Raw genomic sequence first — 25,549 nt, 5'->3', positions numbered from 1 at the left:
TTACAACTGATATTGCGGGTATTCCTCACAGCACTAAGGACAGAGCACCTGGTACGTGCATTTAAGTAGACCCAGGATCACTGGCTGAGGACAGACCAACTATGTCACAAGCAGGAGCTTGGAGTTAGACTTTTATGTCCATAATTAGGGTCTCGAGTCATCCACCTGATTTTCCAACGTGCCAAGCTCTCAGAAGCTCCCAAAAACATCAGCTAAATTACACCAATAGAAAACCTGGGTGAGTGGCATCAGAATCAGCCCCATACAGTTTGGTGGTTTAAGAATATTCCATTAAAAATCTATAGACTTGTCAGAAAGGACCAGATTCTCAAAGGGGTTCGTTATCCCCAAACTCCCATTGAGAACCATGGTGACACCCTAAACCCAGCTGAAACCAGAGTGGCTGGATGCTGCATTCCTTTAAAAAAACCTGTCCATGACAAGTCAATAGCAAGTAGGAAATGATATTAAGGAGCTTTTTTTCTAGTTACTCTGCTATGAAATGTCTTCTGCTTTAAAAGACAGAGATCCCTCTCCTTAACTCAAGCAATTTTCAGTTAAAGCCTGCTCATTCCAGTGCAGAAATTGCCTGTATTTATTCTGGAAGTACTTGAATTCTGACACAAAGCTCATTAGGTGTAAGAGCAATATGATGGGTTCATCCATAACTGATCAATAATGCAGGAATATCATGGTGCCCTGCTGGGAAGGGGAGGAGGAAGGAGGGACAACAATTAAGCAGCAGCCCTGGAGAGAAGTATGTTGTGGGGGGAGGAAAGGGAGGGAGAGAGAGGGTGGAGGAGAGGTTGGACTGACTTAGGTCTCTGTGTCTCAAGCAAGTTAAAGTGGGGCAAAGTTTTGCCATATATCAGATCATCTACAGTAACTGTCCTGTCCCTGCTCTGTGGTAAGTAAAAGTGAAACCACTATAGGACTGCCCTGAGTGAAATGGGAATAAGAAGTTAGTACGGTGGACAGCTACCGAAGAGCAGCTGCTTTGCAGTAAATCCTTCTTCCCTTTTAGCTCACTGCAATTTGTTTGTCCACCCCCTCAGTTCTCTCTTGTAAAAAAAGATCCACAGCACTTTGCTTCTGCTAGGGTTAGGGCGGACATAAATGCATTACACATGCTGAGCTCCTCGGGTACCACAGCAGTGGGGGCCATGCTAGTCATGGGGACACGCCTGATTGCCACTCAACCCACGTCAGTAAGGGCTGCAAGTCTGAACCTGTTTGGGCCTATGTAAGAAGAGGTTGGTGCCCCCAGTTGGCTTCCCACTGGCATGGATCATTCCCACGTTGGTATTGCTATTGGTGGGGATGGGCCACAGACAGTGAGCTCTTCTTCCCCTCCTTGAGGTGGTCACTGAAGCAAGTTGGAAGCTCCTTGGCTGGTGGAGGAGTCAGACCCAATATGCATCTATGAACCTCAGCTTTCTCTCTCAGTCAAGTGGTGGAGGGAGTGGATCACATACTGGGTGAGAAGAGGAGAGGACCGTCCTTCCAGGAGCTGTATTGACTTTCAGTTGGCTTCATCTTCAGATCCTGCTGAAACCATCATGAGTGGCACTACCCAGAGTTTATGGAAACAGGGCAATTGCTGAACGCAGTCACCATGTTCATTGTTTTCCTGGAAATCTGCCTGGAGATGCTAATAAAATCCTGCAATACTTAGCATGTGTTGCCATTTCACATGCTTGTTTTTGCCCAGCACCTTGTGACCTTGGGGAACCTGCTCAGAAAAGAATATGATCCATGACATACTTTTCAGCAGAAGAAAAAAATCTACTGACACCTTACCTATTGGCTTTTTACCTGTATGCAACTACAAAACACCTTGTAACAGCAGGGGTCAATGATTTCTAAGGACGGACACTGTGTTTGAGAGATGCTGGCCTAGAAAATTTCTTCCGGCAACACCTTCAACTAAAGGGTCATGTCCCCACCAGTTTTGAAAAGCCTGCTGACCTACTTTCATGTGATATTTAACAAGACTGTCTGTCTGGGATGGGTACTGAATACACTAAAAGGCTGGCCAAAGCAAGCCAGGAATCCATATTCATTTTTTTAAGTATTGCGTAAGGGTGAGGTTAGAAATTACCAGCAACACTTAGTGTGAACTTCTTTTGGTCATTAAACGCAGAATGAAGCCTGTTTGGAGTCTGGACTAGCCAAGCATGAAATAAAAACTACTCAAGGAGTTTTAAAGGGCCATTAAAATCAGGGTTGGAAAAGGCCCATTAAGATCTGTCCAACTCCCAACTTACATGTGGATTGCTTTCTGCTGTGGACTCTCCACTGCTCTGTTCCAACATCTCACCCAAAGTGACTTCTGCCAGTTCCCCTGGGAAACAATCCCATAACTTCACACCTCTCCCTGGCAGGCAGGGCTGCAGCTGTGTCATCGTGTGGCTCCTCTTTTCATCCCTTTATTCCTGAAGACTCCCCGCTCTCAAACTCCTCCTCTGTGCTCTCCAATGCCATTGGGAAAGCACTGGGAAAGGGTGTGATGCAAAGAGAGCAGCAGGAATGTAGGGGGTGTTACACAGCAGCCACGCATGATACGAGGCCAAAATCCCATCCCCATAAGCAACTCACTCCAGGGGGAGGCTCAGATGGGAAGGTGTGGTCAGCGGCTTTTCAAAGCACAGCTGTTCAAGGGGTTAATGGCAGGAGGTAGAGAGGGTATTCAGCAACCCCGAGAAGGCCCCTATTTCTTGCAGGGTCCATGCCCCTGTGGTTAAATCCTCCCTGCCGTAGCCCTATCCCTTCAGAAACAGGTGCTGTTTGCAAATTCCTCACTGATTTTTGGATCCCACCTCTCTTATCCTCAAGGGAAGATGTAATAAACAGTGTGCTCATCCAGCTAAGAGGCCTGGCCCTTCATGAAAGCTTTCACTGGATCAAGGGTGGCATCTAGTGGCAAGATGGGAAAACCAGCTCAGTTTTCCCGGGGGATCTATGTGTGCTGGTCCTTCTCTTGGGAATACCCGTACTATTGGGTATTCAAACTTCAAGGTGGAGTGAAGCATGTTATCAACTATTCCCACCCAGGCTAGTAGCTGACTCACTCTGTAATCGTGTCTTACGGCTGCAGTTATTCATACATTGCTATTATTTTAGACAACTTCTACCGGCAGGATAAATATAGCGGAGGTATCCCATGCTGTGTGGGGCCCACATGCCCTGGCCTGGTCTGTGCCAGCTTTGATTTGGCTCTAGCTTGGCTGGGAATAAATTCCCAGGGCCAGACAGGTACCCATGCAGCTCCTTGGGCATCAGTCGAGAAGTATACACTCAAACCAGGGTCATATTTTGTCCCAGACAAAAAAGCCACAAATGGATGAGAAATTGAAGTTCAAACTAATTTATTCAAGGGGAACAAACTGTGTAAAGGAAATATATATATTTCCAGCTGAAATATATATATATCTATATTGATTACAAGCTCTGGAAGCTTTTGTCAGAAAAGCGACAGAGATTAGCTTTGTACAGCAGAGTGAAGGCGGCTAGCAGGAGGGAGGGCTTAGCAGCCAGGTCCCACAACATGTGTCTATCCAAGAGCCTTCCCAATCCCCTGCAGTGTGAAGGGGCGCCTGGGAACAATCTCATCACCTCCTCCACCCACCATCTGTTAAAGTGCTGCGGGGGAGCCATGGCAGGGGCAAAGCAGGGCAGGAGCACAGTCTCTATGGCACGTACACCAGTTCTGACCCAGGCTCCCCTGGTAGGGGGATGCTGCCTGTACCTGGTCTGTCACTGCCTCAGTCATACTTGGTTCTGAGAAAGGATCTCCAGTGCTTGTAGCACATCCTGGCTCCCTTTTTTCTGGGGACTGTGCCCTTCCCTACCCAAGGCAATGAACTGAAAATAAAGTATGCAAGGGCAGGTGAGCCTCTCACAGGTGCCAAGCTGAGCAGAGACCTCCATACCCAACAGCTCCCTGCAACACCAGGCAAATAAGGCAGAGCAGGTGGTTGAGCAACAGGGAAGGGGAGATGAAGGGAGGTCCCTGGGTCCACATATAAAATTGTGGGCCCGGAGGCCTACTGGGGACACCGGTGCCGACTGGATTCTCCACTCCTTTGAGTGAGAACAGCCTCCCACTGGTCCCCAGTCCTCTTGCCACTGTCCACATTAACCCTACAGGCCCAGCCTTCTGCCAGAGGAGCTCTTCCTTCATGGCTGGCCGGCCATGGTGCATGGAGCAGAATCAGTCTCAGCAGTCAGGGAGAACAGTCCCTCCTAGCCCCTTGCTGCACCTTCTTTGACTTATATCATTGCTACATGGGACAGGAGTGAGCACCAGGGCTCAACAGTAAACTCAGGGAGATAAAAGAGAGGATCCTGGAAATGGGGTAGGGTCAGAAACACTGTTCACTGAACACAGCAAGGCAAAGAAACTTTGACTGAAGGGGCACTGGAGAGAGATAGAGTCCAAAGGCCACCAGCATATTGTGCCCAATAGATGTGCTTGCGCCCTCCTGTTGGCAGTGCCTAGTGCTGAATGTGCCTGTGCTCTCCTCCAGTTCCCAGCGGGCAGCCGACACCGTCTCCATCCCTCCTGTATCTAGCACAAGGAAGGCCACCATGGATCGAGCCCTGAGCATCCCCTCACTTCCATCCCTGGAGCCACATCCAAGGGCAAAGTCTGAAGTAAATGCTGCACAAATCCAGAGCAAGGGCATGAGAAATGAATTATTTTCTTATCCCCTAGCGGTGGCCTCAGAGCTGATGCCTCTATCCCACAGCCCAAGTAGGCAGCAGGAGGGGGAGCTTTAGCTCTGCCCACACCCTGGGAGAGTGGCAGAGGAAGGGAGAGGGAACCCCGCACTCTCATGGAGCAGGAAGAATCAGCCCCTCTGTGGGAGACATTTAAAGAAGAGAAGAAAGAGACTCCAAAGGCCACTTCTGACCCTGCAGAACCAGCCTATGCCCTGACACTCAGCCCTGGAGGAGACAAGTCCCAGCCCTGCCCCCGGCTGCTGCCCCTCTGTTCAGCCTCCTGCCTCTTTTGCAATATATTATTGCTATTATGTGCTAGTGGTGTTTCTTCAGAGCCCCCTATGGCTCCATCCCCAGGTTTCAGCCCAAGCCCAGTCCACGCCTCGGACTTTCTGACCCCAGGGCACCACTAAGAGCAAAGCATGTTGGGTAGTAATTAAACAGGAAAGATTCCCCCCCAGCCCACCCCCTCCCTCGCGCATGCCCCCTGTCCACACTGCAGGCTGTAAGGACAGTCCCAGAGGGTGTGGGTCACTCCTCGCCCTCCTCTTCGTGGTGGTGGTGGTTGGAGACGGGAGCCTCTTCCACCTCTTGCTGGTGGTGGGGATAGTGATGGGGGCCAGGGCCCTCAGCGGGCATGTTCTCCTCCGCGTTCAGGTAGACGTTGAACAGGGCCCCCTCATGGCTTGGCTCCTTCCCACAGGCCTGGCAGCTGCAGTGGAGGATCTTCTCCACCAGCTTGTCGACTCTGGGAATCTCATCGTTGCCTGGGCAATCCAGCGTCACCTGGATCAGAAAGGGACATTGCAAGAGAGTGAGAGCTAGTTCTTCTGCCCCACTCGCAACCCAACTATCCAGCCAGCTATAGGCCTCTGCTCTGAACCACACCACTATGCCTTTCTTATTTTAAACTCTTTGGCTCAGAGACTGTCATTTCCTATGGGTTTGTGTAACCACAAAGTGCTCTCAAGCTGGAGAGACTTGTGGTCTTAAATCCAGAAGTTCCTGACTCAGTCTCTGCTGTTAGCCAAACTGGTGGCTATTGCATTTGTACAATGCTTTGTGCAATGGGTCCCTGATCAGGTATTATCACCACAGAAATATGCCATCATAGTCTTGGAAGGCCCTTGTAAATGCTACGCTATGTGTGGTCAGCTGGGGGCTCACAGTCAGAGGCTGCTTCTGCCCTAAGGTCCATCACTGAGTTAATGGCAGACCTGAGAAGAGAATCCAGCTCTCCTGACACACAGCCCCATGACTTAGTCTGGGCTCCATAGCTGCATGCATCAGTCTCCAGAGCACCATGGGTATTTGCCAAGCCAGTGAGGAAGGCAAGGTCTCATACGCAACTAATTTACAGTCTCACTGCAGCAATTCTGGCGTGAGAAGGTGCAGATCTGTTGTCAACCAGGAGAGCAGAGGGTGACTGGCAGATGGGATGTGGGAAGCCGTTCTGAGCACAAAAGAAGACAAAAAGCCAGGAGTGGGAGAAGGAGACAAAGGGAATGTTCTGAAGAGAGGGCACGTGGGCGTGAACAGAAATGAATAATGCATGGAGCCATGGGCGATGGTGCAGCTAATATAGTTATGTATTTTTTAAATATGCATAGCAATAACATTGCCTTTCATCAAAAGATGGCAAGGTTCTAGAGAGACCGCCATTAATTGCCTGGCCAGGAAGGTCAGAATTAATGTTCCCAGGCTATAGATGGGAAAACTGAGGTGCAGAAAAAGGAAAAAAAACTTGCTAGTGGCAGAGCTCATCCAAGGCTTAGGTCTGAAGCACAAAGCCGATTACCCTTGACCACTGCAAGCACCTTAGTGCAGGTGTTACTTACAATTTCCCACATGGACTGTGCGGGCATGCAGGAGTCACAGTGCACCAGGGACTCTGTAGACTGAGGGAAGGTGTTGGGGACGCTGTAGCTGAAGCACTGTCCCAAGCAGGCCCTGCAAAGACAAGGCAAAAGTAAAGCCCTGATACCAGAGCTCTAGGAGGAACTGGGGTTGATGCCAACCCTGTTCAATATGCTTCCCACCTAGGAGTCTGGAAACACAAGAGGCTGTAATAAACAGCGAGGTTATGGTCTTCTGCCAGGGTAGACTGGAGACAGGTGGACAGAAAAGTGTCATGGTGGGGAAGCAGCCAGGACCCAGAGTTGTTCCACCTAGTATCCTTCTCCGACCCACCACCAGGAGTTCTGTGTGCGTACTGCAGGGGGAATGGGACCTAATGGACCACAGAAGCAGAGGCAGGACCCAAAGCCTTGGAGGGAAGTGAAGGAATAGCCTCCCTGCCTCTGCTTTAAACACTGGGACCTCCTGGGCAATGAAGGACACAGGGTGAGCCAGCTTCACAAGATCAAGCTGTACTGCCACAAGTCCATGGCTTGCTAGGTGGGCATCATGCTGAACATCACGGTCCCAGAGATGTCAGTGGTTTGTGGGGCTAGAACTCAGATGTTCTTGCTCAAAAAGCCCTGGCTTTTGCCACTGGAAGAAAACCAGTTGAGATGCAGTGCTTATAACCCAGAGTGGAGCAGTTCTGATGCTATCCTGCAGTGGTGCACAGGGAAGACACAGAAGTTGTGGCATTTTCCAGGGCGATCACCCCCCCAAATGAATGCACTCCCATCCCCAGCCTGCCTTTATGTCTCTTGGGGGCTGGGCTTCGCCCAGGCCTTCCTGTACCTGTTCTGGATGGACTTGGACTCGCAGCCGCTGTGTCCCACAATCTGGGTGATATTCTTCGCCTCACACCAAGCACTCTTGTCCGGGAAGAGGGCCAGTTTGTTAATGGGAGGTGGTGCAGTCAGGATCACAGCTGGGAAAAGGGCACCTACCAGGAACCATAACATCATGGCCAGCTCCACCAGAACCCTAGAACTGGAGTCCAAAGAGAAAACATTAGTGGGGAAAAGTGAGGTTCACTGGCTCCCTCCTAGTAAACCCCCATTTCAGGGACCTCAAAGCACCACAGGAACATGCTTGAATTAAGCTTCACACACCCCAGAGGGAGGGGAGAAAGAAGAGGGCACCACTATCCCATTCGCCCAAGCTCCTCTGTAGCTTCAGATTCTAAGCCTGAATTGCAAGGAGGCTGAGCACTTGTGGAGCCCACTGGGCAAGGTGGCTGTGATCATCTCTGGAAAGCAGGGCCTGGGTGACACTGGACTGAGCATGAGGTGAATCCAGAATCATTGGCTCCTAATCCCGGTTTAGCAGAGCTAGAGACAAGCCCCCTCTTCCTCCCCTCTGCTTGAGCCTCCCTGCCCAGCTATACATTGGTCCCTCACAAGTTCAGCTAGAAGGAGGCAGTGGAGCCAACAGCTGGGGAGATACTTGGGTTGTTCATTTTGGGATGCGAGAGCGAGAGGAATCAAATTGCCCCGAGGTTCCAGAAGAACCACAGACAAGGGCTCCAATGCCATAAAGGATGAAGGGTGTGAGCTATGTAAATATATTGAATGTACTCATTAGAATCCAAGCTAACTTCTTGCTTTGTTGAATCTGCTGATGACAGTTAATGCATAGCTTTATTTCATGCAGACCTAAAATGCATTTCTAGTTCCTGCTGCTTTATTTCACATGACAGTTTTAGCACCTCCACATTGCCTGTTAGACCCAGCTTCCCTCCAGCTGTCTCTCTTCTGCCTCACCCCTTAGAGGAAGGCAGGTCAGTGCAGTAGAGCTCAGTACCACAGGGGTTAATGAAGTGCTTCTAGAGCTGCCAGTACAACCCAGAGGATGTGATGTGTCCTGTGTGTATTTCTCCATGGGATTATCAATTATTTCTGCAGCTCCAAAACCTACAGAGATGTAGCTCCAGCCAGAGAGCTCCTCCCCTGATGAACATCAAATCAACAGGGAACCTATATTTGCCCCTCTGCTTCCTATTTTCTTTCTCCTACTCACCACATCCCACCTTTTAACCCTTTCCATTACTATTTTCCTGGGCACCGCAACTCAGAAGCATAAGAGGGTGGGAGGCATCACCCACTGTGCAGAGCAGGGACAAGCTGGCCTAGAAAGGGTTTGGCTAACCCAGGCTGTTCCCAGGCTTCGTATCTGAGAAAGAGGACAGAATACATTCAGAAGTAGCTGGCAAGCTGAGTGATAAAAGCAAATATTTAGACCCTTTTCACCCTGGGGCAGATGCATGTCTAACACCTGGCTTGTCTGGAATCCCACAGACCCCATGCATTCCCATGGGAAAAGGCACTGGCCCGGTAACCATTTTGCCACATGGAAAGGCCAGGAAGAGATGAACCACTAAGTCCAGAGTCAAATGGACTCAGTTTTCAGACCATGGCCCCTAATTATAATGGGGGGGGGGGGGGGGCAGCACCACCAGTATCTTGATCTGGGGCATGTGTGGGACTCTCCAAGTTCTCCAGTAAAACTGAGCTGAGCTCGCTGGGCCTGCAAAGCCATCACCTTAGGGCTGAAGAAGGCACCCAGGCTGAGGCTTTTCATTCTGGCCATTACAGCCTATCACTTTATTAGATTTTTCAGGCCAGGGGATCTATCATTTTTTCTTGCAACCTTCTGCCTAGCCCATTGCATAGACAGCCTGTGACTGGCAGTGGTCAGCCTGCCTGTGCCAGCAATGATCTCAATCCTTTCATGGCAGAATGCAGGGCCCCTGAAAAATAAGAAGAAACTGGGTCACAGGAAGAGCTGGAGCTGCTGCCTAGGACTTGGCCTCTAGGATCTAAGTAAACTTCCCTTAGCCTTCTCCCTCATTAATATTCACAACAACCTCCTTTTCCCACCATCAGCTGCTGTGTGACATTAATTATTCCATGGCTTTCCCTCTCTACTTTCTCTAGGGTGAGCCAGGCCACTTTTCCGTAACTCCGCTATCTTCCCCCACCCCTTCCCCAGCTACAGCTCTACTGGGTTAAGCACACAGTGCATTGTGCCAGGGTGTCTGATATTCAGGGCCAAGGAGTTATTCATTTGGGGGCCTCACAGATTAGAATCAGAGAGCTCAGAAATTAGAAAAGAAACTCTTACGATTCCTGGTGCTGAGCACAGCTCTGCAGCAGGTATGGAGCAACTGCAGGCTAACATCCAGTGCCTACATGCCCTGCAGAACTACAGTTGCATCTTATTACAGCCAGAAGCTACATACACAGCACTGGTCCCACTGGCTCCATCCAGGTGGCAACAACAACCCATTGCTTTAAAATCAGAACAGCCACATGGAATTTCTCTCAGGGTGTTACCATCCACTGTGAAAAGACAGCTGATGTTTGCTGTAGAGGCAGCTGCTTTCCAGTGATGAGCAAAATGATCTCTCATGATTTGAATCTAATTCCATGCACAGTCTAGTTTCCTTGCAGGTGGGCTGAGAAAAGCCATGAGTTGCCACTCACGAAGCATGCTGCTGACTGCTCCAGTGGAAGGAGTGGGGTCTGCCTCATCCCTACTCCGGAGGGGTCGCCAAGTTGCAACATGTGTGTTGAACTGAGGAGGGGAGTCCCTCAGATCCTGCTCTTTGATTGAAAAAAAATTCAAATTGCACTCATGGTTTTCCAGCCATGACTTATGCCACAAACCTTCTCATGACTTATTCCATTTGCAGTTCAACAAGGTTCAGAAAGTTTGAATGTAAAGAATTAAAGGCACTAGCCAGGTACCCAAAGATTACCCAATCCTTAGGACATCTGCAACGTGACCTTAGCAACCAGAAGTAGATGGCTTCATTTCACTCCAGCCTTACTTCTCCAGATTAATTTCCACATTTATCCAGCAGGTGGTACTGCAAGGCAACACCAAGGAAGCAGACTGAGTAACCTCAGCATAGATGTAAGAAACCCCTTGAAATTATTACCAACATATAATTTGCTTTTAGAGAGAGACTCCTTCACATTCAGCAGTAAGCAGGGTGAGGCATTTTGTATTACCCCAGGGTAATGGAACTCAGTCTGCAAAAGGATGGCTTCTTTTTATACAAGCAATAAACTTACTGTGTGAAACCAATAGCCATAGCATTTTACTTCCCACTAGAGAAATTACATATATTTTTTCCTTCTAGGCCAGATATAGGTTTGGACCAAGATGCCAGCTATTAATACTCCTAATCACTGGGGAAAAGCGAATGTAGACATCATGGAAATAGAGAAATATTTTCCTGCATAGGATTTGGACAGAGTCAGAGCAGGAATCAGACATTTAGGCTATTTAAAATACGAGTTAGAAGCATGTGATTTGTTATTTCCTTCTGTTTATCCAGCGACTGATCCAAAGCCCACACTGAAGCCCATGTAAAGACTCCTGCTGATCCAGCCCTAAAAGGGTTTCTGGAAACATGGTAGGAGAAAGAAATTAAGAAGTTGCTTAATCTGTTCAGTGCCGATGTCAGATGAGGCTCTGGTGGAGGAAGTCTCAACTCCCTGCTCTTTAGTCATTCCGTTAATCCCTCCTGGAGAGACATGCCAAGTTAGAGGGTCCTCATTTTCTGCTACATAAGGATGTCTTGTTTAGCAGCTCCTGTGACTCAGAATCATACATTTTAAGGTCAGGAAGGACCACTAGATCAGACAGTCTGACCTCCAGTAGAACACAGACCACTGAAACCTGTGCAGGGCCCAGGTTTGATTAGAAACTATAATCCAGAGAAGCCTCTTGTCTCCGTCTGAAGGCACCAGGAGATGCATGTTTGGAATGCTGCGCTCTCAGTCTCACTGAAAAGATGCTCCGCTCCTAAGGAGATCAGGCCTTTCAAATGCAACTGACTGTAGAACACTGTGTCATTCTTCTGCTAGTTGTGGTTCCTTTTAATTTTTGTTATCGTCTCATTGCACTACATGACATGATGCTAAAAATGTGACGACAGCTATCCAGGCCTGTGTTCTACCAGCCTTGTCCAGCAGAGCAGCCTCTGTTCACATGATCAATCCCATTGTCTTCAGCAGGACAACTCGCATGAGTAAGAGATTGCAGGCTCAGACTGAGCTGCTGAGCGAAATGAGCTTTGCAGTTTCCATTGGAATTAATGGGAGTTGTGTGACCTAATCCCTTAGCTGGCTTTGAAAAACACAACCTCAGGCTATACACTTGTTCAGAAAAAAATATAACGTTCTCTCTGCAGCCTTCTGTCCATTCAAATCTAATTACAGCCTCAGAGCTACTAGGCTACCCAGAGAGAAGATCACAGCCTCACAGGGGATGCTAGTTCCTCTGGGTCATAGATTTCATAGACATTAGGGCTGGTAGGGACCTCGGAAGATCATCGAGTCCAGCCCCCTGCCCAAAGGGCAGGAAGTCAGCTGGGGCCATAGGATCCCAGCAAGATAAGCATCCAATTTGCAATTGAAGGTGTTCAATGTAGGTGCTTGAACCACCTCCGCTGGCAGACTGCTCCAGACCTTGGGGGCTCAGACAGTAAAGAAATTCTTCCTTATGTTCAGCCTGAAACAGTCGTGTAGTAGTTTATGACCGTTCGACTTTGTCATCCCTTGGGGCGCTCTGGTGAACAAACGTTCCCCCAGATACTAATAAACTTATAGGTGGCCATCAGATCACCCCTGAGTCTGTGCTTTTCCAGGCTAAAGAGCCCCATGTCAGCAGAATATAGTCTGTGCTCACTTAGATATTTACAGTAGGATAATGATGCTTCCCAAGGTAGGTTTTCCAAGCTCCTGTACATCCAGAGCCCAGACCCAACCTAGTTTGAAGTAAGAAGCCCTATAATGTTTGGAGCCTTTTTTCCATAGGGGTGAAGGAAAATGTTTCACTGGAATACCATTCCTGCTGCAGATCAGAACCTAGTGTGCTGACACCATCACTACAGTTGTTAAAGGTCATTCAACACCACCTGGGTTTCTGTCTCACTTGTGAGTGCAAGACAAATGGGGTCCATGATCACCTGAGGCATAGACCCTGGCCTAGATTCAGGGAAACACTTTAACATGTGCTTATTTCCTGCCCTGTCTTGAATGGAGATGCTTTCTTAATCAGAGCTTCCAGCAGCATGTGGAACTGTCCTGTTTGGAGAGGGGTAGTCAAGGAGCAGGAGAATTCTCTTCAGAAAATTTGACACGTGGGCTCCACTCTCTGCTCAGATCCAGGTGTCCATCCTGTAAGGTGTAAGTACCTGCCAGTCCCATTGATTTTATAGTAATGGCACCAAGTGCTTAGCCTTTTAACAGGAAGTGTTTTCACAGTGTCCAAATTGATCAAGCATGCGTCAGAGGCCCCAGGCCCCATGTTGTAATTAGGACTAGGCCTTATTCCAGTGTGCAGGAAAATATTCTGTGAGCTAAGGATCAGAACTGGGGCTGAAAACCAGCCTGGTATGTAGTTGTGTCATGTCGGTATCTGGTACAGTTCAAACCAGTCATGTGAACAGAGCTGCTACTAAATCCATTCATCCAACAGCAACCATAGGGTAGGAGACAAAAGCACCGTGTTCCTTCTTACTCTGGGCTGGGAGGGGGAGAGAGAAAGGAAGAGAAGGCACCCCAGCAGGTTAACAACCTTCTTATTAAATAAAGACATTGAGCACATTCCTCCATGACAAGCTAAATTACACGTTTCATCCCCCAGAGGAACAAGTGTGTTTGTAGCGGCGCTGACCCCAGCCCTCATCTTCCAGAGAGCGCTTCCCTGCAAATACGGGATTCTTTCTCCTCTCCACGCAGGGGCACATTTTTTCCCCCTACTCAAGCTTCCTCAAGCAGAAAGTTCAGGTCTGTTCTGGCAGAGATATCAGGCTGCGAAGGTTTCCCCCTTTCCTTCCTCTCTTGCTCTCAGCAGGGCACCACAAGCTCAGATTTTCCCATGGACTCTCTCCTTCCTTTGCAACCCATTCAGCGAGACAGTCCTCCAGTTTGGTACTCTTCTACTCCTTTGAGCCAGACACTGATCTTGCTCCTTTGATCACAAATGAGCAACTCTGTCTACAGTTAGCACAGCTATGTGGGGCCCAGCAAGGTCCGAAGCAGGCCCATGCTGGAGAAGAATTCAGGGAGTGATCTGGAATAGGGAGATGCTACATTAGGCAGTCCATTTGGTCTCCACTGAGTTTCACCAACCAAACCAAGTGGCGGGGTTGTTTAACACTGCACGGATAGAACTTAATTACAACCCAGCTCCCTAATCCTTTCCCGGAGAGGAGAAAGGGAAATCAAATGAAGTGGAGGCCGATTCCAGCACTTCCTGAACCTCAAGCACCCCCTGGGCACAATTGCAGCTGCATTACCATAACAAAGGGACTGGACATGGGTTTTATTCCCGATTGTCCCATAATAGTATTGCCACTCTTTGTGAAGCCTGACCTCAAGCTGTATATACTGAGCACTTCTTCCAACCTAAGAAACTTAGTGGAGGTGGATAAACCTTCCAGTGACCATGCAGTCAGTGCAAAAAGAGTTCACTGACATAGGAAAGAAAGAGAAACATGTTGACAGACGAGCCAGGGAGCCTGAGGATTAAGTATGGGGGATCCCTGTGGGTGAATAGTGCAGCAGCATTGATATTACCTTATGGAAGCACTCCTTCCCAGCTCCAGTTTTTTACTGGTAACATTTAAACAGCTCCTCTTTGTTTCAGTGGGTGTTTAGCTCCAGCCAGTGCTCTCATGAATCCATCTCTCCCTCCCCTCCCCATCTGTGGTCATTTAATGCTTGACTGTGATGGCTGGGAAGAGAGTAAAAGGAGGAACAAGGCTCCTTGTCCATATTGCAACCTCCATGTGAGAGGATGGGGTTCTGTTAGAATACTGGTCCCAAGCCATGGCCAGGCAATGGAGAGGACTTGTTGGGTGGAAGTGCTGCTGTTGTCCCACAAGGAATACTATATTTGGGGAAGACTCTCTGCAGCCTGGCCTCGCTGACCCTCTCAATGCAGGGTAGTGCAGTCTTCTAGTCCCATACATGTGACAAGTCTGAACAAACGGGATGCTGCTACCTCCAGCCGGGAGCAAAATTCCCAGTTAGAACAGACAGGAACTGGGGAAAGTTTATCTCTGGCTCTCCACCTCCACCTCCCTGCAGACCTGGGATTGCTCAGTGCACTGACCAATGTCTGTAGGTAACATTAAATCACTTCTAAGAAAACAGTAACCCAAAGAAAAGGGGAATTACAGTTATAAGCAACTGAATCTGAATGTATGTGGAAGCTAGAGCTGAAGAAATGGGCCAAACACTGTTAGATTTTTTTTTTCCCCATTAACTTTCCACCTCATCCCATCCCTGTATTTACTTCCTTTTTTGCATCTGATTTCAGGGGATGTTTGTTTTTTTGTGCAGACAGCAAAGCTGAATACTCTGTGGGAAGCAGGGATGCTTTAAAATGAAAGTTCCTAAATATGGGTTTAAGATATTTTCCTGATGATTACCACAGAGCAGCGGCTGATTACAGATGTTGTAACAAATACATGGGCCAAAACTTTCAGAAATGATTTTGAGTGCCCAGTTTGAGCCAAGTTAACAGAGTTCTTCAGCACCCACTACTGAGCTGGAGTAGCTGGGAAATGCAGCTCAGCGCTTCTGAAAATCTGGTCTCTTATCCAAGACCCCCAAAAATGATGCACCTAAAGCCTCTTTTGAAAAAACTGGCTTTGGCTGCTTATGTATGTGAGAGACTGGCATTGGACTTTATCTCAATATGCAACCGTGTGACAAAAGCTTCTCCTGGATGACCTCAATGCACTTTACACACCTGAACTTAGCTGCACACCTTTCCAGGAAAAGTCACTCTACCTATGGGGACACTGAGTCACAGATTTGGGAAGGTCAGTGATTTTGAAAGTGCACGCACAAGCTGGGAGATCTGCGGGCATGCCCTTTTGCATGGATGCCTATGAAAAGCTGGCCTAGATGCCTTGAGCAAAGCCACCCGGGGCTGCAACAATGGCAAAGCTGGGAAAAGGACCCAGAATTCCTGACTCCCGGTCTTCTGCACTAGCTGTCAGCCTGTCCCTTCTCTGCTAAATGAAATGGCTGCTGGCAGCTAATTAAGGCCCCTGATCCCAGTTCAGCATTTCAGGGCTCATGTTAAGACTTGGATGTTTCCTGTGGCATCTGAGGGCTCAGCTTTGAAAACTGAGCCCTCAAGAAGAGGATTAATACAATGTAGGTCTGCTCTACAAACCCATCCACATCAAGAGGGCACAGTAAAGCAGTGCACATCTGCCCGGACATCCAGCTAAAGCACTGTCCAGTAGTGCAGCATAGCGTAGATGGGCCTTGGTCTGGTTGAAGACGAGGGCTGAGGAGTTGGGTAAAGGTTAGGCCATCCGACTCACAAAGCCCCAGCACACCCAGGGGGGAAAGCTGTGCCACAATGGAAAAGTTACATTCTGCAGAAGAGGAACTTGGTAATGCTAGCTCCACCCATGCCTCTGTGTCTCTCCATTTCAGTCTAAGCATGGTTCAGTGCTTGGCATACAGGTGAGAGAATGAAGGACGAGTTCCCATCACCCATCTCCTGCTCCCCAAAGTTGGTCTGGAGCTAGACACACCATAGAAAAGAGCCATGGGGGCAGGGAATGTTGTGCATCTGAGCCTCTCTGGGATTTCTGGAAGCAATGATAACTTGACCCCCTAAAGTTGCACCTGGAGAGCAGCTGTGACAATGTGGGGACCCCAACCAGCAGCTCTAGGTGAGTACAGGCAGTGGGAGGGTGATACTTGGCAAGTGTCCTCCATACTGTTCTTTTACCCATCCTTACACTGGAGGCAAGAGTCAAACTGGCAACATCCAAGCCCAAATTCCTCTTGCTGAGGACCTGAAGGCATGGAGCCAAACTAACTCGTGCTTCAAGCAGCAGTACCTTCAGAGCAGAAAGTCGAGGCCATGGTGTTCCTCCCTTCCCATCCTACACCCTGCGGCTACCCTGAAACCCTTGCAAGATCCCCAGGAGTGCTGGGAGCCCCTGCCCTAAGGAGCCCCCTCTACCGTTGGAGCCATGGGGGACAAAACAGGGCCGTAGCCTCAGCTGAAGGACGGTTGGGCGGGTGCATTACCTCCATGACTGCATTCCCACCAACTGGCCTGCAGCTGTTCTCAGCCATCTGGAAACCAAACACTTGTGCAAAAATTTAAAAAAGGACCTAAATCACTTTTTACTCCCTTTTTCCAAAGGGACTTCTACACCAAAGCACAAGACAATCACGCAGGTGGGCAGAGGTATGTTTCACAGAGAAGCTTAATTGAGAATGTATTTATATATATTTTTCTTACTCAGGATCTTGTGATTTGGCCAAAAATATAAAAGCGCAGACACCAGGCAAGCCGCGAATGAGGCCACACACGCGCGTCCAGGCACGGGGCTGAATTAAGCGTCGTGGTTTGGCGGTCTGCCGAAGTTTGGGATGCAGACATCCACTCACACGTACGCACGCGTGTGCACATGTACACCCGGTCCTGGGCTTCTGATGCACCCTCTCAGCATGTCTTCATTCAGATTCACGGCCCATAAGTGAGGCAGGCGGGAAAAGCACTGTTCCCATTTTACACGCAAGGAAAGACGAAGCGACCTACCAAAACCAGGGAGAAAGTGAAAGCCTCCGAATAAGCAGATGATCCATGGCCACGGCAAATGGGAGACCCGGGTCTAAATCCCTGCTCCTGCTAGTATTTGCTTCTTTATGCAAGGACAGATTGAGAGAGACCCGTCTAGCACTAGAGTCCAAATCGGGCAGACTCGGGATCTGGATTTCTAACCAACCGAGTGAGGGCTGTGACTGCTGGGAAGGAACCTCTACCCCCCACCTAGAAAAGAAAATGTGTTATATCTGAAAAATCACCCAAAAAAATGACGTTCTGGCCAGCACTCATCCAGAGCTCCTGTGGTGCGTCCACACCAAACCACCAAGACCACTGGATTAAGCTGTATAGATAAGGACCACGGCGTCATGTAAACCCCGTGGCTCCCCAGCCCAGATTAAACCAGGGCTGTCATGGTGGCTACTGCCTAGGATTAACTGCTGGAGTGGTGAGGGCTGTTTCTGAGCGAGGACGAGGCCGTGAGACGCTTCCCCTCACAGACCAACATGGCTCCTCACTCTGCCACTGAATCCCTGGGTAACCTTGAGGAAAATCGCTTCGCCTCTGTAAAATCACCTGTTTCCTTGTCTCTAGAACGGGGCTCACAAGGCGACCGTACCTCACGTGGTTATGGAAGGGCCAGAAGCATTAGGGCTTAAAAAGCCCACAGGCATAGGGTGCCCCAGAAGGACCAGCCATGCTGGGTTTGGGCGCTCAGGAGGCCAGTCTTTAAAGGGAGAGGGGTACATGAGGGTCTCTGCTCTGCCTGCTGAAGGGGACGGCTCTCCTCCACACCCAGGAGCAGAGCCTGACTGGAAATTTTGGCACCCAGGGCTGGTGAGTCTCGTCTCCTCACGCGCTGCCTGCCGCCTCATGTCATCCTCGAGGCAAAATGGCAGGAACCCCAGCAGCTGCCCTTCAGGGCCTGCTCACCTTCTCTAGGTACGCGGCTGCTCAAGAGGAGCGAGAAGAGGGGTGGCCATGTTGGCCGTACCCCTCCTCAAACACGCATATGTGGAGGGCGGCCATCTTAGAGGATAGTTTGGTTGTCCTCTATTGATATGAAACCCTGATGCTTTTCTGTCCTCTATTTTTCTCATGAAAAACACTTTTTTCTCTTCAGGAGAAAAAATAGAGGACATCAAGGCATCAGGTTTTGTATCAACAGAGGACAACTGGACTGTCCTCTAAGATGGCCGCCCTCCACATGTGCATGTATGAGGAGGGGTACGGCCAACATGGCTGCCCCTTTTCTCGCTCCTCTTGAGCAGCAGCATATCTAGAGGAGGGTGAGCTGGCCCTGAAGGGCAGCTGCTGGGGTTCCCGCCATTTTGCCTCAAGGATGACGTGAGGTGGCAGGCAGTGCGTGAGGACTGTCCTCACACACACACACTGGTGCGGGAAGGGGTAGTCATGAGGGGACGCATGCCCCGACACTGCTCAGGAGAGCCAGCTGGACACGCACAACAGCCTTCTTCATGCTTGTTGAGCATTGCCGTGCTGATCCATCCACCTTTGCCATGACGGGGCCTTTCCCTGGCCTCCCTCACACAGAGCCATGGAGGCAGCTCCTCAATGGAGCCATCCCCAGGGCAGCATAGCGTGGCCACCGGGACGCGGTGTGAAGCTTTGTGAGGCCGAGGAGCTGCCCGAGACGGGAGCACGACACAAAGCAGACCGGGAATGCAGGCAGCTCAGCTCCTAAATCCACCCGCGGGGCCCTGTGGGATCTCCTCGTGGACGGCGCTGGGGGGGCCCGTAGCTACCACTGATTTCAGGAACCGATTGCTCCACAGCTCCGGGCACGGGCCGACGGTTTCCAGCGTAAACCGAAGTCTGATCCCTCCTTTGTGGGCATGAGGGACTCCGCTGATGTGAACAGGAGTCAAGACTCACAGGCCCAAGCCTGGAGGCAGCTCATACGCCTCCCCTGCCCTGCTTATTGTTTTAAATTCAATTCCGTACTTCAGTTGTTCGGATGCTTTTAAAAGACGCAAAACACTTCACCCAACAACACCCGCTTTCCCCATCCCCGAACCCAGCATCGTCCAGTGACACCAGGGATTTTCCTGTCAATGTTTGGGTTTTTTTTAATATGAACCCATTAAATATCAGCAAGGAAAATCAGCAACAAAAGCAGCATCGGATTTTTTGTTATGCGATTTTTTGTCAAGCTGTGTTTTAGTATAGTACATGGGAAAAGTGAAGCAGCCTCGCCTCTGAAGTGTGGGGGGGGGGTGTCTTCCCAAATTGCCCAGCACCAGGTTCTTGATCCTCATATTTGGGACCAGATTTTCGCAAGAATTTGGCTCCCCTTTCGATTGCTGTATTTAGGGTGTCGATTTTCAAGCTCGCTCAATGCCCAGGCGTCCGACGGCGATGCTTACAACCCGCGTCTCGAAAGAATTCAGCGTCCGATGGGCCAAGCGGCTTGAAAAATGCAAGTGCTTACGGCGGCGTATCAAGACCAGCAAACATGAGCGTGGGTCTTCTTAAGCAATGAGCTTTAAACTTGCACTGGGTCCTGGCTGTTCCAGGGAGCTACACTTCACCAATGCCAAATCAAACCATCCTGATGGACTTCACCTGCCAGACTGAGACCAAATGTTATGCTTTTTGAAGCATGACACAGACCAAGACCAAATTGCAACAAGACCAAATTAAAAAGATTTCCTAATCCTCTCCGAACATTGAAAGAAAGAAAGAAAAACAGTGGAACTGACTTGCAAAAAAAATAAATAAATAAAATCCATTTTATTTTAAAAAGTTGCTTCCGACCAAAACTTTTTATAGTTTTAACTTTGGCAGACAAAATGCAAACTGCAAAGCTTTGTTTAGGAAGCCAACACTTTTGGTTCCTCCAGTTGTTTTTGCAAACTCCCAAATTCACTTGATAAATGCTGTGATAAAATAGAGGGGGAAGAGGAAAGGGAGTGATGTATGTATGCACGGAAATGCCTTGAAATAATTCTTAGGTGCAGCAAGAGAGACAAGTGCTCAACCCAGTGTAGGAAGCTCATTTGACCTGGGAGCTTTGATTTTGCTCTACTGAGCTGAAAAAATTTGGAAGAAAGTTAAATACTAAAACTATTTAAAAAGAACTAACGAGGAAAATTTCTTTAAAAAGAAATGAACCCCAAAATAATCTTTTTGAACTAAGATGGGGGTTGAACCACTGTGGCTGGGTGTTTGTGATCCTTGGGAATTCAGAAGACAGTTAAACATCGTCCCCTTTCAAGCTTCCTTAATTTCCAACCAGTTATGCTTGGGAGGCTGAGAAAAATAATGCCGATACAAAGGAAAATTGTGCAGTCCGGGAAGAATTTTCTCGAGGGCTCCGGACCTGCAGGTTGGCCCAGTTTTCAAAAGAGCCCAGTACTTAGGGTGCTTGACTCCTTTGGAAATCTGGCATCCGTTCCATATACCAAGCACTTGACAAACTACTGTAATGCATCTGCAGAAAACAGCTCATAAACCCATTGGGAACACTCCCATAGTCTTTAGATCTGGTCCTAAGACAAAAATGCTGGAAAGGGAATAAGCTAACAGCCTGCAAGTCAGTGGGGATGACATATCCAGTTTGCAGTTAATACAAATAAGTTATACCTCATTTTAGTTTCTCAGTTTCTTTTCAGTTGAACATGATCAACATCAGTAATATCTATGAGCCTGTGACACAAAATCAACTTGAATAGGAGTGTTGTCATTGATTTGGATGGCAGCAAGAAGAGAATCTGAGCTGAGTACACAAAATACATACCCATACATTCACCACTCCACTAGCAGGAATGGCTGTTGGGGGCAGCGGCTGCTCGATAATGCTTGGATTCCCTAGCAGTGTGGACAGGCACTTGGGCGTATGCTATAAAGGCTAGACAGAGAGGTTTAGTCTATACCAAAAGCTTTGGCTCAAAAAGTCCTGGGTCTGAAATCCTGTCCATATGAGGAAGCACATAAGCAACCTTTTTAAACACAGTTGTAAATGCACCATTTCCGTCCCGGCATGGCGAGGCCTAATGCACACATATACTTAGAAGCACAGACAAAAGTTAACACCTTCTCACGTTCTCGTTTCTGCCAACCAGCCATACAAAATACTAATTGCAGCGAAGTGAAAGTGGAGGGATGACACTGACACTGTGTTTCAAGCTGGCCTGGTGTTGATAGTAATGGCAGGGATTGCTAAAGCAGCAGAGGGGAACTGGGATATGACACTGAAACCTTTTCAAATCTCGTAACAGTTTGCACCCTTCATCTGAGGATCTTAAAGCTCTCTGCACATGCAAGTGAATAACTGCAGAGCTCTGAATCCACTGCCCATTCCAGGCACCAAGTTTCTTCTGGTCCAGCTGGAAGGGCTGAAAGGGTCTTTTCCTTTCCCCCTTGATTCCTTAATTCAGGGCCTGTTCATTAACAGTCTATCTATTAATTCCCCTATTATATCTTTACAAAGCACCTGCCTCAGCGCAATGCTGATACAGTTGCATCCCGTGGTTGTGTTTTGCCTCATATCATCCTTACCAAAGGCACAGGCCCTCCCCCCAGTGCCATACCAGCAGTACCTTTCAAGAGGATCACAGTAAAATCCCAACCATCTTCAGGAGCGATCCCGAGATGGATTGCTTTTACTCTAGAGTTTGATTTGTAACAGGACATCAGACATTTCCATACAGAAACAGCAAGGCTGTCTACTCCTAGAAGGTCCAGTTTTGCTCACATTTACACTGCTGTGAATTACTGCATGTTTACATGGGTGTAACTGCTATCGGAAACCAGCAGGCACAACACGTCCACCATCAAACCAAATCTTACTGGAACTGTACACCACCCATTTTTAACAAATGATCACACTGGGATTCATGATTGAAAATACAGTCTTAAGTCAGAGATGGGGTTTGTTTCTCAGGCAAATCACAGATGTGCCCCTATCTGCATTGCTCATTGATGACAGACCTCACACAAAGGGACAAGGATGATCCAGCGAGCAGATAAACATCCACAGCTAATACAGAATAACAGGTGTCCTCAGAAGCAGGTTTAAGTTGACTGAAGAAACCATCTGGGGCTGAAGGCCTACCCTTTCAGTAAAGCTTTATTGTAACCCTATCTGTTCACAACTATTTTGGGTGCTGCTGACAAAACTGCCATTGACTTCAGTGGATCAGGATTTCATTCTCCATCTTTTGGGAGAAGTGAACCAGTCTGTTCATTTCTGGGAAATGTTGGCAACTCTGACCAAGCTGCAGCACTATCATGACCAATGATGTAGTATTAATGGAAATATCACTAATACTGATTATGAAAGTATGTGGCAGAGGTGCTGAAGCCCACAGCACTTCTATGGGATTTCCTGGGCAATTTAGCAGGCATCTGCCCAATCAGTATTTTTTAATTTTTACCAGAAACTGCCTTGAGGCCTGATCCTGCCATTGTGGTTCAGATAAATTCTCCCAGATTACAGGATCAGATAAATACGCTCTAGAGCTGCAGCTGTGGTAGCACGAGAGTTCATTGCAGGCTCCCCCTTGAAGAAGTTTGAGCCCTTCTCTGGCAAGTTTTGCACTCTGTGCTGAGCATGACACTGATGTGGCTGGAGTCCTATCTCAAGCTCAGTAGTCCACAGCTAACCTGGCTGTGTCTACACAAGCCATCCTCATGGCAGTCTACGCTGTAAGCAAACTCCACTTAAAAAAGAAATATGGCTTGGGGCCCAATCCTGCATTCCTTGTGAACCCAAGATTCCCATCAGCTTCTGAGGGGCTTTGATTTCACAACAAAAACAGGTTTGGGCCAGCAGGAAGAATAGCTCCACTATTGCAATGGACCCCCCACAACTCCCAAACTGGAACCAGCACAAGAAGGTCAAGCCTTGATTTCTGTCCCTCCTTGGTGGGTTTGCAAGCACATGAGATTTACTCAATTCCATTTCCCAGGCTGAAGCTATTTTCGATTTGGGGAAGAGCTCTCTATTTAAGAAGGGAAACTGCAGTTTAAAAAGCCTGCACACAGTGTAGTTGGTTGCAAATTCCAAATATTATGTAGAGTCCTTTGTCTAACAGTCAAAGGCGAAACCTAGGTTCCCTTGACAAAGCTGGGAACTCCACCGCTGGCTTCCACAAGGCCAGGATTTCACACACACAATCTATACGATAAAATACATGGCCCCAATCCTGTGAACAGTTAGCATACGTGGCCCCATAGCAATAATCCCATCAGTGTCGATAATCAGAAGTTGCATGTATGACTAAGCGGTTGCAAGAATCGGGGCCCTTCTGTCTTTATGCGGATTACATTCTTGTCAGATAAATGTTAGCAGACATGTTAAAGTGTAAGGGGCTGTTTGAATCAGCTGGCATGAAAAGGAGTTACAGCAAATTTTGTTCTCACAAAATATCCTTAAAGATCGCGATAGGAGTGTCATCATAGAAAATGTGCAAATTATGTCAGTCACGACTCATTTTACTATGGCTGTTTTGAAGGCATCTACAAAATATGAAACATTATTAGCAGTATTATTATTAATCTGTAACGCAGGAAATGGGTATATGTATAACACACATTCCTTTGTAAATGTATCAGTAATATCTCAGTAAAAGAAATATTCAGAACATTCGTAGAGAATATGCACGTGTTTATCAGAAGAACAATATTTCTGATGAACAAAGGAACAATGCATGTATGTTACATTGATAAATATGCTCCTTCCTTTGCCACCAGGAAGATTTCCGTTCATTATCTTGTCCGAAATAAAACATTTTTTTCTTCATACCCCAATTTAATCAATACATTTTAATTCTCTTGATTAAATATTTCCTTCTGGCTCAAACACATGAAAAAAATGGAAATTCATCAAAAAATCTGCTAGCCATCCAAAATGGCAAGAGATACAGAATAAAAGTGCTCCTGAACAGGTTTTAAAAGGTGGGGTGATTTTATTTTTGGGGAGTGGGGGAAGCAGGGTAGCAATGGAAATGTTTTAATGACTCCAAAGCATACCCCTGAAGTCTGCCTCATCTGTAACTGATTTCTGTTTGTGGCAATTTCTCATCCTTCAAGCCATCAATCACTTTGGGGAAGGGGTGGAGGGGTGGGAAGAGAGAAGCAAAAATCTGGTCTTGATAAATCAGGAAGAAAGAAAAGCAGGTTTGTGGTTTGGGTTTTTTTTTTTTTTTTTTGTTATTTAACTCAGCAGAAAAAAAAGAAGATTACAACAATGCTCAGAACTTTGCAACTGCGTGTGCATGAAAAGTGCTTTGTGTCCTGCGTGGGGGAGAAGCGGGGGGAGTTACTTACCCTGAAGTAGACGGAAGGAAAATCCCATAAGGTGTTTAGGCAGCAGATCCAAGGGAAGCCAGCAGATCGATGCAGATCACTCCCAGGGACCGAGGCTGACAATGATCTCAGCAATGAAAAAGGAACCCAACTCCGCGGAGAAAGGAGAAAACAAGAGCAAGCGGAGCTCCAACGTCAGATCTGTATCCTCTCCAAATAGGGCAATCAAGGGTGGGGGGAAGCGATCGGCCCCTCCAGGAGTTTACAACATCTTCGTCCCCAGCAGCAGCAGCATCCCGGAGCAGAGAGAAGGGGCAGACGCCTCCAAACCCAGAGGCGCACACGTCCAAACGCAGCAGGCAACAGGTAGAAAAGGAGCAAAACGAAGGGCAGTTGCTTCTGAGACCGGCTGGGATCCAGCACAAGGCCAAAGGGGCAAAGCCTTCCAGACACAAGTCCCCGATCCGCTAGCCGAGGCAGGAGGAGAGGAAGGGCATCCGGCACAAAACAGTCGGAGGAGTCCCGGTTCACCCCAATGCAAGAGAACGGAGGAGACAAGCTGGGCTGAGGCGGCTGCAGCAGTCCCAACCCAAAATAGGACACGAGAGAGAAAAGGACACGGAGAAAGTCATTAGGAAGCTCAGCCGGGAACTGCAAGAATGCAGCCCCTCCAGTGCATCTTCTCCCTCCCCGCCGAGAAATGCCCCCGGCCCCGCGCACAGCAGTGCAGGCAGCCAGGGAAGGCGGCTCCACTCTGTCCCCTCCTGGCTGGGCTGAGCCTGGAGACAGCAGCGCTGCCCAGGGAAAACACTCCCTTTGCTCCCAGGCTGCCCTCAGTGAGGAAAGAGGCTTGACTCGGAGGGGATCTGATTATATTGTACCAGACAGGAATGAGCAAGCAGGGACAAGAAAGATTTAAAGTGCCCTCAGCCCAATTTCTTAGAGGTTTCTGCTTCTCTCTCTCTCTCTCTCTCTCTCTCTCCCTCCCCCTCTCCTCTACAACTTACCCTGGAGGAGGGCCAGCTGCAGCCAAGCTGCAGGGCCAGAGGGA

At 48.4% G+C, this 25,549-nt stretch overlaps 1 protein-coding gene across 1 annotated transcript; it reads right to left on the bottom strand.

The window, feature by feature from the left end:
* Positions 1–3,351: 3,351 nt before the first annotated feature.
* Positions 3,352–25,355, bottom strand: LOC109314362 (neuroblastoma suppressor of tumorigenicity 1). The gene is made up of 4 exons (XM_019541499.1): positions 24,520–25,355; positions 7,417–7,611; positions 6,564–6,675; positions 3,352–5,511 (listed from the first exon to the last, which is right to left on the bottom strand). The coding sequence occupies exons 2-4, from the start codon at positions 7,584–7,586 to the stop codon at positions 5,257–5,259; spliced, it is 537 nt and encodes a 178-aa protein (XP_019397044.1). The 5' UTR covers positions 7,587–7,611; positions 24,520–25,355; the 3' UTR covers positions 3,352–5,256.
* Between the last annotated feature and the right edge of the window lie 194 nt (positions 25,356–25,549).

This window comes from Crocodylus porosus, unplaced genomic scaffold (genome assembly GCF_001723895.1).
Source record: "Crocodylus porosus isolate Cpor-Errol unplaced genomic scaffold, CroPor_comp1, whole genome shotgun sequence".
Classification (NCBI taxonomy): domain Eukaryota; kingdom Metazoa; phylum Chordata; order Crocodylia; family Crocodylidae; genus Crocodylus; species Crocodylus porosus.
This window is presented reverse-complemented; position numbering and strand designations above follow the sequence as displayed.

Excerpts from the sequence above, each read along its gene's own strand:
- LOC109314362 (XM_019541499.1), bottom strand. The coding sequence starts at position 7,586 with ATGATGTTATGGTTCCTGGTAGGTGCCCTTTTCCCAGCTGTGATCCTG. Across the intron at positions 6,676-7,416 it reads TCCAAGTCCATCCAGAACAG|GGCCTGCTTGGGACAGTGCT; the intron begins GTACAGGAAGGC and ends TTGTCTTTGCAG. Across the intron at positions 5,512-6,563 it reads CACAGTCCATGTGGGAAATT|GTGACGCTGGATTGCCCAGG; the intron begins GTAAGTAACACC and ends TTTCTGATCCAG.